Source organism: Callorhinus ursinus, unplaced genomic scaffold, assembly GCF_003265705.2.
Source record: "Callorhinus ursinus isolate GAN/ISIS: 27379988/994484 unplaced genomic scaffold, GSC_fseal_2.0 scaffold18, whole genome shotgun sequence".
NCBI classification, from domain to species: Eukaryota; Metazoa; Chordata; class Mammalia; order Carnivora; family Otariidae; genus Callorhinus; species Callorhinus ursinus.
Window position 1 is genome coordinate 27,896,649 of NW_027397080.1, and position 16,133 is coordinate 27,912,781.

General features: G+C 41.8%; 1 protein-coding gene across 4 annotated transcripts in view; it reads right to left on the reverse strand.

The window, feature by feature from the left end:
* VPS13D (vacuolar protein sorting 13 homolog D) overlaps positions 1-16,133 on the reverse strand; it is a 241,022-nt gene that overhangs the window by 195,082 nt on the left and 29,807 nt on the right. For all 4 annotated transcript variants that reach the window (XM_025855733.2, XM_025855732.2, XM_073903327.1 and 1 more), the window contains exons 19-24: positions 11,947-14,160; positions 10,644-10,795; positions 7,679-8,710; positions 4,124-4,214; positions 2,452-2,578; positions 455-635 (exon numbers count right to left, since the gene is read on the reverse strand). In XM_025855733.2, coding sequence (XP_025711518.1) covers positions 455-635; positions 2,452-2,578; positions 4,124-4,214; positions 7,679-8,710; positions 10,644-10,795; positions 11,947-14,160 — 3,797 coding nt within the window. The remainder of the gene's footprint in view (positions 1-454; positions 636-2,451; positions 2,579-4,123; positions 4,215-7,678; positions 8,711-10,643; positions 10,796-11,946; positions 14,161-16,133) is intronic.

The window sequence follows — 16,133 nt, forward strand, 5'->3', positions numbered from 1 at the left end:
TGTAAAGACCATTAGGTGTGTCTTTTGGCTGAGGACATGCCATGGAAATACTTCCAAAACACTAAGAAAACCATGAATGAAGAAGTTGGGAACCACTAATCTATTTGGAAAAAACTCTCTTTACATAATTGATATGTTCCTTGGAAACACTTTCCAAGAGAAGTATCTCCACTAGAGTACTAAAAGGGACCAGAAGTCTTAAGTGTTGGCCATAAATTTCGTTTATCTTCTTTAGAGGAAGCTAAAGCTAAACCCTACAGGTCATTAAAACATGACAGAGGGAACGTAAGCTCTCCAATTACAAGACTTCTGTAGATAATCAGCTACCCGGAGGACACTAGTCAGCATAAAATTACCTACAGACCTTTCCTTTTTGCAGTGAAATTTTCCAGACTTCTCTCTAGAGGCTTAAAGTTCTATTGATCAGTCAAACCGGGGAAATGGGCCTTCCTACCGTCTGCCCCTCGATCGCCGCTCGCTGGCGCCCTAAGACATCCTGCAGCTGGGTGAAGTGCTGCACGAAGGCCACCACCTCGGCCTGAAAGCGCTGTGTGTGCACATACTGCACGGAGGCCATCTGCAGACTCACTCGGATGTCGTGTTCTCTCCGGAGCAGAGGGTCAGGCCGGCCGTATCTGGGAAGAAGCGCAGAAGGGTGACTTGGCAGCCAGATACAAGTCAATATTGGAAGAAAACAAGCTCATTTAGGGGTTTCCCCTAGAAAACAGCTTCAACTATTGAAATGCCAATCCGTAATCAGGTTTGACAAAGCAAACTCCAATAATCACTCCTTTTCTAAGCTGCAACAACTCGCTGAGGATGTGAAATCAAAGTCTGGGGTGATGGCCACAGCTATGAACAGGTGGGCAGCCCTGGCACTAGACTCACTCTTGATTCCAGAACTCACTCAGAAGCCACCTGTGGCTCACACCTTTCACCGGGGCCTCTTTCCCTGCCTTTAGGGAAAAGTGATTCTTCCTGCTCAAAGACTGTAACAATGTGGACTCAAAAGATAACAAAAATAAGACCATGAAACAACGGGTAAAGACCAGTAGGCAACACAATCAAGGTTTCTGGGGAAAACGGTCTCCTGGAGGCAGAAAGATGTCTTCTTTTTACTTCAGTGAAATGTAGGCCAAAGAGGTTTAGCATCTACATTCCAAGACAAATTAGAAAACTTTTATGAATGGTTTTCAATTTAAAAGACATGACATCATCATAATAAATTATACGGGACATAGTCACAGGGGAAAGAAATTCACATTTGCTTAAGCGCCTATTTTGTGCCAAGCTGATAGTTATGACTTTTAATTATCTCATTTATCATAGAATTACACCACTGTGGTAGGTAATAATATAAACACATCAATCTATATTCTCAGTGAAGTATGATATACTTCCCCTGAAAAATGAAAAAAAGTTCTCAGACATCTTTGGGGACAGTTTTTCTCAACTCTAGTTAAACATTAGAAACACTTTAGCAAATGTTAAAAAAAAAAAAAAAAAATGAGCACTCCCTTAGAACAGAATATTTGGGGGCAGAGCTGGATATCTCTATTTTCTAACAGCTCCCCAAAATGTTGAAAACCTACCATTTTAAACTTTCAGCCTTCTGAAGAAACCATTCTTTAAAAACTACATAGGTCTAGGGGGCGCCTGGGTGGCTCAGTCGGTTAAGCTGCTGCCTTTGGTTCAGGTCATGATCCCAGGGTGCTGGGATCAAGCCCCATGTCAGGCTCCCTGCTTGGCAGGAGCCTGCTTTTCCCTCTCCTCCCCGCTCATGCTCTCTCTTGCTATCTCTGTCACTATCTGTCTCTCTCTCTCTCTCAAATAAATAAAATCTTAAAAAAAAAAACTACATAGTCTAAAAATGTCTTCTAAATTCTAAAACTGAAAAGATTTAATATAGATTGTCTTTCTATAGAAAAAAATGTGTAATATAATTTAACATTCACATCTTCAACAACTTTTTCAGGCTGAAATCATTCCAGAACATTGAGAGCTAGATGGAAACTGATCTTTGTCCCTTCGATATTTAGATAGAAAAACTGATTCATGGAGATTAAGTGACTCACCTAAGTTCACATAACAAGTCAGCGTGAAGCCGGCATGAGAGCCTAGGCTTTTTGATATTTATTTCGGGGCATCTGGCTGGCTCAGTCAGTGGAGCTTGGAACTCTTATGTCAGGGTTGTGAGTTCAAGCCCCATGTTGGGTGGAGGGATTACTTAAAAAAAAATTATTTCAATCACACACCATCTGTTTATGAAGACTGAGTAGCCTGCTTCAACACAGATCAGTTTTACTATAAATCAGGATTCCCTGCAACTAGGTCATATCAATTTTACCTAAGAAGGGGAAATTTTTTTAAACTTTTATTGTTTAGCCAACAAGAATTTAAAGTAGCAAGCAAACATGACGAATGTCAAATGAGAAAAACTGATATTTTTACTTAAAAGTCTGGAAGATGAGCGCTTCTTCCCCACTCGTAGTGAGCCGCTCTCTGTAGAGCTCCCCATGGGCTGTGAGGTCACTCAGGGACAGGCTCCCAATGCTTCCCTGCAAGGCCAGGTCTCCGTCTAGGGATGTTAAAATTAGAACACATTCTTATGTATCTTTTTTCGTCCTACACCTTAAATATGTCTGGCACAAAAACCGATATATACATGCCTCAGACTTTTCACTATTTAATCAAATTAAATGTCAAAAGGCAAATTTTCATATTCCAATCCACCCACCAAAAATATTTTCCACATTGTTTCAAACAGTCTCAATGCAGAAGTCCAAAGGGGCTTGAAACAATACAGCAATATCATACTTTAACCTTTAGAAGGGGAAAGAAATTAAATTAAATGCATATACAAATTAAAGCATAAAACATTTCTAAATGCAGACAAAATGAAATCCTTTCGGAGATTAAGACCACTAATTAGAATTAGTGAAATAGCAAAGGGTCTATTAATTGTACTATGGATAAAAGAATAAAGGAAGAAGTGTCAGAGATATGTCAGGTATTCAGGCAACACTAAGTGGGTGTTAGTGTGATTTAATAAAAAAGTGCAATTAATGAGAGAGACACTGGAGACAGATTTAAACCTACTCTGATATTACAAGACTGAAACCCCTTGAAGGTGGAAAAGAACAAAGAAGAATGTTAAAACATGTGTACCTGGGATGTGAACCTATGATGAATCATTCTTTACATGGTGTGGATATTAAAAAACGATACTGCGAACTATTGCTTCCATAAAACAAGTTTTATCATCATAATTTAGCACTATGAAGCAATGACATAGGTGTTATATTTACCATGCTAGTTCAGCTCTCAATGAATTGAAAACATACTTATATTTGACCCTTAATGTCCTCTAACAAAAATACCCAAACTTCTCCCAATTTTAAAGACCTATCTCTTCTGAGCTTTTATAAATTAATTTAGTTTACATCAGGCATGAAATCTCAATTTCAGATCATTCCTTCCCCTAAAGACATTCTCGTTTATACTACAGAGTCAACATGTGAGCTGTGATCATCCATTATTTCATTATCTATTCCTTAAGGAAAGAATAGTGCTTTATTCATACTTTATAAACTTCTACTATTTAGAACTGATGTAGCTGATCACTTGTGTTCAACTAACAATTTCAACCTGCAGAAACCTAGTAGAAAGAATGCCAGTCTTGCTACATCCTCCCACCTAAAATCACACCCCTTACCGAGGGCTCCCCTATTATGGCAAGAGAGTGAACATATACCCTGGTTTCCCAGGTATAATTATTAATAATGTCCCCTTTCACTCTCAAAATGTCCCAATTTGGACAAAAAATTATGTAGTCACCCTACCCAGAGTTTGTTAAAAATAGATGCCAGGGCCCCACCCCAACCTAATGAATCATATTTTGGGGATGGGGTGGGCAGAAACATGCATTTTTAACAAACTGTCCACATGACTCTGATCCATAAGCCAGTATTTGGGAACCACCACCACAAATCATAGCCAGACCAAGAACCACAATCTAAGCCACTGATCCCTCACCTTACTTTGCATGTGAAGACAATCAGATTTGTGAGCAGGAGGTTCAAATTCTTACCAGATTTTGCAAGTTTGATTTCTCCCCACTTACCAATCATTTCCAGGTGTGCCACTAATTTGGATACACTCGCTTTAGCAAGCTCACTGGTGGTCTTATTCAGCACGAGAGAGAGCGAATGAACCTAAGAACGTGGGAGATAAAGCAAGTGAGATCTTACTGGGGGAGAAAAGGCATGTGGCAGGCAAACAGCAGAACCAAATCGAGGAAGATACGGAAAGGCTCAGGAAATATGAAGGTAACGCTTCTGTGGATGCCAATGTCATTTTAGCTCTCTTTATCAGTCAATCTGAGGAGAGAGCTGATGAAAAAGGGGCTCGACCAGACAACCTAAAACCCAGGTCCTCTGTGGTTTCTCTGTGCTCGCCTTGTCCATACTTCATCAGTGAAACATGTTACGTTATAAAACAATGTTTCTCATTTTTGCATTTGTTTTTCATTTTACACTATTCTGTAATTTGAATGTAATCACTCACAGAGATTCATTAAGTCCTACCCTAAGAAATCTGTCCAAGCAAAATGATAAATATGATTTAGAATCCTGTTTAATGACTAGACATTACTTAGTAGAAGGCTCTGCTGACCAACTGGGACTTTGCCTAAGAACCACAGTCAAAGATTTTCTTTTCGAGGAACAAGCAGAAATAGAAAAATGCCAAAATCCTCTCTTAGGAACGACATTCCTTGTAACAAATCCTGCATTGTAACACTGTCGTTTCAAATATTAAAAGGACTTCTATATCTAGGATGTATTGAGACAGGTACCTTAGCGTCATCACTGCGGATAAGAGATCGGTTGGGGAGAAGGAAGAGAGGAAAGGATGGAACCTCAATTCACATTCACTGCATCCAAGTGCCAGACTCACCCCTGCATCTTCAGGGCCCGCCACTAAGCAGGTGCTCAGTTAAAGTTGGATGAATCATAAGGAGGAAAAAAAGATGGGGGAAGAAAGAAAGAAAGAAAGAAACAGGAAGAAAGAGGAACATTTGTAGAGGAAGGCAGAGAAAAAAGGAGGGGATTATTCTAGGTGCGGTGGCCTTGGAGTCCACAGAAAGCTTGCTGACACAGACACACAGGTCTCAAGGAAACGAGATTATCATGAAAGAGGGAAACAGAAAGCCTCCAGTCACTTACTCACCCAAAAAGAAATATAGTGGGGCTAAAAATGCTTTGATTAGAGGAATCCAGCTGTCACCACCTGACCCACTCTTAGCACGAATCCTAGTGTCACTAAAAGTGGGACAACCAGATGCTGCATACCCCCGAACATGACGCAACAGGAAGCACCCAGCGCAACCTATGAAGTGTTAACAAAAAGTTGAACCTGAATCTGAGGAAGCCTCTAGAGCTAACTTCCATTTCTAAAATGAGAAGATCAAAGAAGTCAAGTGGCCCCAAATAGAAACCAAAAGACAAATCCAGAATGTGGGATACTCCACAGGACACCAACCCAGTTTCTATAAGCCAATGCCATGGGGAGAATAAAGACTGGTCTTCTTCAATTAACAGAGATTTAGGAGATAGGGCAGCAAATGTAACATGTGAACCTCATCTGAACTCCCATTCAAAAGAGTCACATGTCATTTTATTTAATTCTCCCCCTTTTGTAGACAAAGCAAAGTATTCCAATGAATTGCAGAGATCACAGGGAAGACATGAAGTTTCTTAACTATTCATTTCTCTATAATCCACCAGTCAAAGGGCTACTGAGATAATCAGAAAGATCTGATCATGGACTGGTGAGTGTTATAGAATACCAAGAAATCCTCATTAATTTAGTGCGATGTGGTTAGGTAAGAACATGTCCACATTTTTTAGAAACGAATACAGAAGCATGAAGAAGTAAAATGATTTATCTGGAATTTGCTTTAAAATACTTCAGCAAAGGTGCACCTGGGTGGCTCAGTCGCTGGGCATCTGCCTTCAGCTCAGTTCGTGATCCCGAGGTCCTGGGATCGAGTCCCAAATTGGGCTCCATGCTCAGTGGGAAGCCTGCTTCTCCCTCTCCCACTCCCCCTGCTTGTGTTCCCTCTCTCGCTGTCTCTCTCTCTGTCAAATAAATAAATAAATAAAATCTTAAAAAAAAAAAATACTTCAGCAAAAAAAGGAAAGGAATAAAGTCAATGTGATGAATCTCAAAGGAATAAAGTCAATGGAAGGTCATTAAACTATTTGTGTTATGTTTTAAAATTTTCACAATAAAAATGTTTTCAAAAATTCTGAAACAGCCCATTGCCAAGGGGCATTATCCAGTGTTGTTCTCTTGTGAAGCCAGCTACCTCTATCTGTGCAAAGCCCCTTGGAGCACTTCCACACCCAACACTGAAGGGTTCCTGAGGCCATTCATTACAGGCACAGCAAGATGAAAGTTAACGGCTACAAACAAATCAAGTCCAAAACAATGGCTGAAGCCTCTCCTGTTGCCATTCATCTGGCTAAACAGTGCTGCGATAGCATTCATCCACAGACACTGAGCCGGAGAGGTGACACTGGTTCGGGCCCAACTCTGCCCCAAAAGCTCTTCTATTTCTAGAGGAATGCAGCCTCCCGCCAGCTAAGGAAAGAAGATAGCGGCTGGATTGAACATGATTCTCCTCCCTGATGGCTCCCCAGCAGCAAGCGCCAGTCCACATTCGCTATGACAAGGAGATGAAGAACTTCACCTTCCAGGCAGAGATGGCATCAGTCACTGCAGGGGGCCCCGGGCTCTGGATGGTGCCAGCTCCGAGGACGTGCCCCCAAATGATCAATGGAACTTGGCTGCTTACACAACTTACCATGCTAGCACACAGAACAGAATAACCTTAAAATCGAACGCTACCTTTTTTAAGTGTTTTTAAACATCCACAGTAGGAGTACCAAGGACAAGTTATAAGTCTGGTAATCCACATAATAGCAAAACTATACAAGTTCTCGTTCGCTGAATGCTCACTTCATGCCATGCACTGTGCAAAGGGCCCTGCTCAAGTAGTTATCTCCCTGAATCCTTGCAACATCCCAATGATGGAGGCACCACTCAACACCCCCAGTTTGTCGATGAGAAAACTGGGGGAGAAGAATTAAAAACCGTGCCCAAGGCCACACAGCCAGAGGTTATGGCAAAAGTGCCAGGACTCAAACCCAGGCAGTCTGACGTGAGACTTCTTTCTCAGTGCTTGTCCTGTTGCCTCAGTGAAAGCCAACAATGTTCTGAGTGAGCAGGGACAGAGGACCAAAGCCACATTCTAGAGTAGCTACTAGGGGCCAGACACTCGGCTAGGGGCTTCACGTACATGACCTCACTTAGTTATCTTAACTAACTGGATGTCAGAAGACCAGCAACCTGAGACTCCAAGACAACAGAGCATTCCACTGAACTGCACAACCCAAAGGAAAGACAAAAGGTTACTTAAACCATTTATTCTCCCAGCCTCCAGATGGGATTTATGCTAAAACCTTTTCTAAAATATTAACAGACATCCAAAAGACCATATATAGCTCCCCTGTCAACAGGATCTATTTCCTAGGGTAAATGAACAATGAGTGCATTTAAATAAACAAAGCAAAATTCATTCATAGAACTTCAAGGAGCCAAAGGGGAGTGATACCTTGAGGTCCAGCTTGGTGTTAACTGGATCCTGAAGTTCAGACTCCGGGAGAGCATCTGATTCTGACTTGACGTTTTGTAGAACATCCTCAGGCAGTACCTTCATTGCGTGGTTGTCTGCAGTGGAGCCAATTCCAAAAAAATCTAGGATCACGACCCAGGTTTGCAGCGTGATCAGCACATCCAAGCAGTTAAAATCAACATCAATGTTCCGGTTAACTCGGTGATAACTGGAAGAGAATTCTGGATGTTTCTTATCCACCAAGAAGACATTGATATGTACCAAGGAATCATCAAATTTACTCTTTCCAGCAAGTGCCTTGGGCTCATCTACTGTTGGAGAAGGGGGTGGGGTCAAGGGACAGTCCTGGTCTTGGACTTCCTTTTGCTTCTTCCGGGACGCCGAGGTGGGTCTTTGATACAGCTGGAAGACATTAGGAGCTTCTTCCACGTGGGAAGGGAGAGACCGAGGCATGTCAGGATACTCCACATTGGATACCGAAGGACAAGACTGAGAAAGATATTCTTTTTGTGCTAAACTAGATGGCTTAGGGGCTCCCCGAGACACCATCAGGTTCTTGTATTTGGAATCCGGATTTTTCTCCAGTAAGTCTTCCATCAGCAGAGAGCGCAGGGCAATCTGAATAGATAAAGTCTGAGGATGGTCTTTACTGAATTCCACCTCAAAATCCTGAAACTTTAAGCTCACAAGACCCTGGGCCCCCAAAGTCAGATCTCCACTTAACTGGACTTGAAGCTCTGAAATACAAAAGTTGGCTTGAATCTGGGTAAAAGATCTCACTTCCTTCAGAGACAAGGACTTTTGAGAAGAGTTAGAAAGCCCGGAGTGGCTGAACAATCCATTCTCCTTCCTTTCAGTGGAAGGTTCTCCACTGGTACTGAGGGAAGGCAGAGGAGAATTAGGGCAAGGTGAGGAGACAGCACTGACTGGAAACTTATTCAGATCTTCACTATACACGAGATTGTCCAGCGTTTGTAAAACCTGCTCATACACATGCTTTGCTAACACCACCTGTAGTCAAAGAGAAGAATTCAGTTATTCCACCACTATGATGAATTGCACTCAGATGCACTGCCCACAAACTTCCAGAGTTGATGCTTATGGGTTTTCCCAAGATGTAATAAATTAGTTGACAGCAGGGACTATCCCTTCTGTTTCTTTTCTGTCCTCAGTGAATGCCAACAATGTTCTGAGTGAGCAGGGACAGAGGACCAAAGCCACACTCTAGAGTAGCTACTAGGGGCCAGACACTCGGCTAGGGACTTCACGTACATGACCTCACTTAGTTATCTTAACTAATCGGATGAAAGAAGACTAGCAACCTGCACCCCACAAAATAATCTTTACACAATCCCCAGTACCCCACAAAATAATCTTTAACAATCAGTGTTCAGCAAGTACTGTTGACTGTAGGCCTGAATCAGTAAAATCACTCTTTCTAACCCCACAAAAACAACTGCAGAAATGGATGGGAATACTGCCAAAAGCCCAATGTGGTGATACCACAGGACTGAGAAACAAGACTCCTGGTTCTACAACTCACTGATCATCGCCTGCTGGCGTAATAACCTTTGTTCAGTTCAGCTAAACAAACAGAAAGTGCTTTGTAATGATAATAATAATAAGCCAAGATCACTTATGTTTCCTCTCCCACTACTTTGTTTTTAATTATAACTTATTAAAAATTTTTTCACACAAGGGGTGCCGGGGTGGCTCAGTCATTAAGCGTCTGCCTTCAGCTCAGGTCATGATCCCAGGGTCCTGGGATCGAGCCCCACATCAGGCTCCCTGCTCGGCGGGAAGCCTGCTTCTCCCTCTCCCACTCACCCTGCTTGTGTTCCCTCTCTCGCTGTCTCTGTCTCTGTCAAATAAGTATATAAAATCTTTTAAAAAAATACAAATTAAAATTAAAAAAATAAAGTATTTTAAAATTATTAAATTAATTATAACTTTTAGAAGAGTTTCATCAAAAACCACAGTAAGTGAATGGTAACCATAAGAATATAAGTCAACATAATCCAAAGGAATTCATGCCATATGCTAGATTTAAGGTGAAAAAGTCACCCTAGTAGCCACTACTGGTAATGCAAAAGTGTAGCCAAGATGGGAAAGCTTTGAGGAAAGTTCTCTCACCCAGGGACCCATATTCAGGAATCACTGATGCCAAAAGATACACATGTTCTGTGAAGAGCACTCCTGAGTTACCCCAGAGCAGCTGCCAGATACAGACTAGTGACCAGTTACTGCCCCAGGCTAGGATCCACTGTCCTAAGATCCCGCCTGTCCCTGCTGTTTTATAATGATATGCTCTTTGCACTCGTCCCCGTGAAAGCAGGAAAAACAACACTTTTGAAGGAAATAGGATGACAGCTGTATACACATGTACCCACCACACACACAGGCATACTCACTACCCACAAGCATGTGCACGCGTGTGCGCGCGCGCACGCACCACACACACACGAAATCCCTATCCTGGCCCATTTCATTTCAAAGAGGGCAAGACTAAGTCTCCCTTGAGAGGGTCTGTCAACAGCTCAAATAATCAGATTGTTTTACAGGCTGAGCCACATATGACAAGAACTAGATCTTCCTGGGAAAGACAGGCTCTGACTTTTTAAGCAATAACTCTGCTTGTTTTTGAATGCCAACGGAATTAAAGATCTGCCTCCTCTCTCTATAGAATTCACAGTTCCTCCACATGAAGAGGGCCAATAAGACTGATTCCCCAGCGATGAAAGGACACGATGAAAAGGCTCCACATTCACAGAACAAGTTACCAACAGTAATAGACACAGTCACAATGTCTCTTTGAATTTACGTATTTTCTTTCTAACATTTTATATATACAAATATACAAGATATGAACATATTAATATGATAATAAATATAAAGTAAATATAGGACTTCAACTGCCCAGACATGAAAATCAACAGGTGTTTACCTGAACTGGGTTGACAAATTTCCCTTCGATCTTCATGATGCTAGAAGTTCCCAAGTCATCTGGACTGAGGGAGAAAGTCAACTCAGATTCTCTCTCTATAGGAATCTTCTCCAGTTTAAACTGAATAGTAGTGTTGTTCAGGATGTGAAAAGCTGCCATGACAGAGAGAAAATGACTGATTGGAAATACTAATATTTACTGAATTGTTGCTGAAGTGTAGGGTATATAAAATAGAGCCCATGCATTACCCTTAGACCCAAAGGGCAGAACAGCCTGGCACCTGGGGTCTACGACTGAGTGCAAACTCATAGCAAGACCAAGATCAAACCTCATAGCAAACAGAGGTACAATATAAATTTATACACAAAATGAAACAACATTTTTCATGACATGCTCCATTTGGTGGCTTCAAAATACGATGTTGCAAACATCAATCCAGGCCAGGTCTCTAAGCTTCTTATTAGCCTCCCAAGCCAGCATTTTCCAAACTGAACTGCTCCTTCCCTACCCAGCTTTCAATTACAGATTGATCCCTCTTACTGGACCTACATCAAAGTCGAGAACAATTATCAGGTTCTGAGTGAACATCTTTTATCCCAAGCAGAAAAAGCAATCTTTAGGTAAGGATGTAAGTAAACTGGTGAATTAACATCTGAGAACCACAGATGGAGAAATTCTCAAAGGCATGAATTTCTTCACCAATAAGTAAAGCCAGGCTTTAGGGCCCACCAGATGTCTGTGGATGCCAAGACTAATAGATTGAACTGTTTGGTTTTAGCAGATCAGATTGAGGACACAAATACAGGCATTTTATTCCTAAGACCCTGGACCAATCCATTACAGAAGATGGTAGAATACTGAAAGGAAAATATAACATCCACAGACTAAATTTCATATTCCACTTTTGTCAACCCCTCCAGCTAACCTGGACTACAATATTTAACTAACAAAAATCTACAGCTTACAACTGAAAAAATCAGATGTATTTGACCAAATTAAATAATACTCTAACAGACTCCACCCTTTGAAGCATCCCTGTAAATGGGCACTCATCCAATGTTAAAGGGGGCCACTTAAAAAAAAAAAAAAATCTTGTTTTGTCAAATCTGGTATCCAATGGGAAAAACTGAAAACATACCAACCTGATATGAAGCATGGTATTAAAATTCTATTTTGATTTCTTAAATATTCACTGGGGATAATTCTAAAAGAAAAGGGTTTTGTTGTTGTTTTAAGCAAAGTACCACATACGCTGGGTTTGGAATATTTTGACAAAATGAGACAAAAGATTTACACTCCTCACCTTGACCTCTATGCAAAGATTCAAAGAAATCATGTCGGGTGAAATGAGCTTCCTCCTGACTGTTGGCACTGGCAGACCCAGAAGGAGAACAAAATGCCCGGCTTACTTCGGACCCAGGACCCTCTCTGCCTGCCAACTGGGTACAATTCAAAGAATATAACTTAATGTCTTTAATTTCTACCCGCAGACGGTCACTTCTGGACTCATCATCTCCTGACACAAAATTCTGGATGAATATTTGTCCCAAGTGTCCCACCAACAACTCAGGACTCCCGGGCTTCCGAGGGATAGACACAACAGGGGATTCAATGTTTATGTTCAAGATTAGCTTTACGGTGTCAGAATGAGACCCAGAGAGGCCAAACCCATACATTTCATTCTCTTCTAAGATAAAGGATTCCCGAGTCTTCCTTGGCGTTTCAAAGAGTGACACCATCTCACTGTACTCGGCCGTCTTGGTAGCTAGTACCGTAGTGACTTTGGTAGCTGCGCTTTTCAGCATACTTCGAAAATTTTCTTCCAGCTCATCCATGGACAACGTCAACTCCTTCAAAAATTTAGCAGAGTGGTTATAATGCAAGGAAGCCATCTTGAGGTTGAGAAAACACTCCTGTTTAGACTTCTCAACAAAGGTGAAACTCAAAGCTTCGCTGAGGGCCGCCTCTTCCATTCTAACAAACACAGATTCAAAGTAGCCAATGTCGCTGACGATATTTTCATAGCCTATGGAATTCCCAATGCTGACAACATACTGGTTCTTAACATTATCTTGTGTCAAATCCATAAGCTGCAAACAGCCGAGAGAACCATTCATGTCAAATGCGCTACCCATGGAGACGTTAACTTTGGTGCCACCAATACTTGCAGTCGCAATTTTTCTGCCATATTTCTCGCCATTTGCCATCCCCACTGTCCGAAGGAGCAGTAAGTTAAGCCTGTGGATTTCCACGGCAACCTCGGTGTTCTGTTCATATGTGGCTTGATAAGTTCCTTCCTCCCTAAAGCTTCTTTCAAAATCAGTCATTAAAGGCTGAGGACTCAAATCATCTTTTTCCTTGGGAAAAGATTTTTGAAGAAAACCAATCAGCTCCACAATTGTCTCTGGATTTAGGATAATATCCAGATTATTCACCTGTAATGAAATCACCTGAAGAGTGCTGTCCAAATTCATCGACGGGCACTCTGAACTCACAAACTGATATTCCAATTTGATGAGGGACTCCTGTTCTTTGGTGAGAATTTTGTCAAGTGAAACACCCGCAGTCGATGGGTCATTCAGTGTGGCAGCATTAGTCAGGTGGGCCGCATTGGATCCAGAGACAGGAGACTGGGCCCTGCTATCCCGGAGGCTTCCTGTTGGGATATCAAAGCTCAAGTTCTTATGTGAAGCCATCAAAAGGTCAAAATCAGCACCGTACGTCTGCATCGTGTCCACCAGGAGCAATCCGTGAACAGTCAGGGAGACCTCAACATCGTAAGGCCTCTTCACAAAGTGAGCATTGGTCCCAAACACCTTGAGCACGGAAATGTACCGGCCATTGCTCTCAACACCAAGCTGCATGCAGTTCACCTTAAATTCGGCCAGGAGGAGCTGTGACTCCACCAGAACCTCCCGGGTATGCTGCTCCAACATCACAAAGCTCTGGGTTAAATTCATTACTGAATCTTGCAAACTTCCCCGCTGCCCGCCTTGGGGAAAAATCTTCTCTTTTAACTGAGTGTCCGAAGTCTTCATTTCTGGGGTGGTCAGGAGAGCAAAGCAATTCTTGAGAGCAGATATTTTATCTTCATTGATGTGGATTTTCAAGTCTGGTAGGTTGCCTGAGAGCACAGCTCCGGGGTACTTGGGATCTGAAGTATAAATCAACCGACGTTCTAACTGTAGGTGAACATTGAATTTCTCAACCACGTGGGTTGGTCCCACATCAATATCCTGGACGTGCTTCCAATTGTCCTTCACTCGTCCAACCATGATCTGGAGGTCCATAAATGACAAGGAGTACCTCTCATACATCTTCGTGCTCATTAGATGGGCCTGAATCTGCTCTGCACTGAATCCAACCCCAGAAAATGGAGGTGTTTTCCCTCCATTGCCGCTGCTTGTCTCAGGAGGGGGGGTGTTCGGAGGTGTGGCAAGAGGCGTCTTATATTCATCATCACTGAACTGGTTCTCTTCAGATGCTAGCCCATCCCCACTTCTCCTCTTGGAGTCATCTGCAGATAAAAAAAGAGAAGATTCAAAGTATACGTCTGCTCCTTTCTTACTCTTTCCTTTAATGTAATAATTAAGGAACAAGAGAGAATCAACCAACCCCAATTTAAAAAAACACAGGGATGAAAACTCTAAGCATGATATTCTGATTTTACCATTTATTCGATGTAAACTTACCTAGTAATTTTGAAATCAAAACACAAAAGAGAAAAGATGGAGGCCCGCTGACAACAGAACACAGGTCAGGGAGCAGAAACCAGCGAATGACCCGCTTCCCTACCCCGTCACAAGCTGCTCTCACCAGCCATTCCTGCACCACTCTCCATCATCAGCTGTCTGTTTGCCTTTCCCTGCATTTGTCTCTATGTTCCTTTTGTTCCCCCACTAGAATGTTGCAAAGGAACCCAGGTCTCACCTGCCTTACTCAACAACACCCCGAGTGCCCAGAGCAGTGCTTGCAAGCAGTAAGTGCTCAGCGTCACATTCGAGCCTGACTTCACAATTCAACCCTTCTCTTCTACAGACTTCCACAAGTCCAGTCTTTTACCACTCAGTGCTGAGTCAACTACAAAATCACACCACTGGGTTCTGTCACCCACGTCTCTGTTCCATGTTTATGGTTTACAAGTTCAAGCAGGTGCTTTCCGTGATTGTGAGATCCTTTTCTTCAGATCTAATTCCCTTTTAACATTCCCCGTAGCACCAAACTTTCCCACTCCTGTTCGAATCCTCTACCTCTTCTCTTTCGGATGGCTCTTCTCAGTAAAGATAAGGTTGAGATTATTTGAGAAGCTTCCTCAATCTCTTACCCCATGAATCCTCTTTCTTCCTGCCCATCTCAAGGTAAACAATAAATATTTTTTGGATCTAGTAACAGTAATGAAATAACCTTCCAGGAGTCTCTTTTTATCTATGTCCCTAATATCCCTAAATAAATTAAACCTCTATTTCTGAAATGAAGTTCTGAGAAATAGTGTTTCTTAAAATCCAAAATGTTGCATGAGAAATACAAATAAAAACCACAATTAGATACCACTTCACACTCATTTAAAAAAAAAAAATGGCTATAATCCAAAAGACAGATAACAGCAAGTGTTGGCAAGGATTTAGAGAAATTTAAAACCCTCATACATTGCTGGTAAGAGAGTAAAATGGTGCCACCCTTTTGGAAAACAATCTGGCAGTTCCTCAAAATGAAGTCACCGTATGACCTAGCAATTCCACACTGAAGTATACACAAGAGACTGAAAATATGTCTACACAAAAGCCTGTACACGAATGTTCACAGCAGCATTATTCGTAGTGGCCAAAAAGCAGAAACAACCCAAATGTCCACCAATTGATGAATGCATAAACAAAATGTGGTATATTCACACAAAGGAATATTATTCAACCACAAGTAGGAATGAAGCACAACAAGCTACAACATAGATAAATCTCGAAAACATTAACGCTAAGTGAAAAAAGTCAGACATAAAAAACCACAATTGTGTGACTGCATTCATATGAAATGTTCAGAATAGTCAAATCCACAGAGATAGAAAGATTAATGGTTGGCAGGGCATAGGAGAAGAGGTAATGGAGAGTGACAGCTGAAGGGTCTGGAATGTCTTCACAGGATGATGAAAACGTTCTGGGATTAGGTAACAGTAAATTGCATGATTCTGTCAATAACCCAATAACAATTAAACTGTCCATTTTAAAAACGTATCCCAATACAGCTATCATAAAAGAAGTAACAAGTGAACTTTGGGGTTAAACGGTCATAAAAAGCCCTCTTTTTTGAGACAGAGATTGAGAGAGAATCTCAAGCAGCTCCACACTCTGCGCGGAGCCCAACTTGGGGCTCTATCTCACCACCCTGAGATCATGAGCTGAGCTGAAATCAAGAGTCGGACGCTTAACCGACTGAGCCATCCAGGTGCCCCTAAAAAGCCTTTTTTAAGCTTTACTTGGTTAAGCATAGACAGATCAA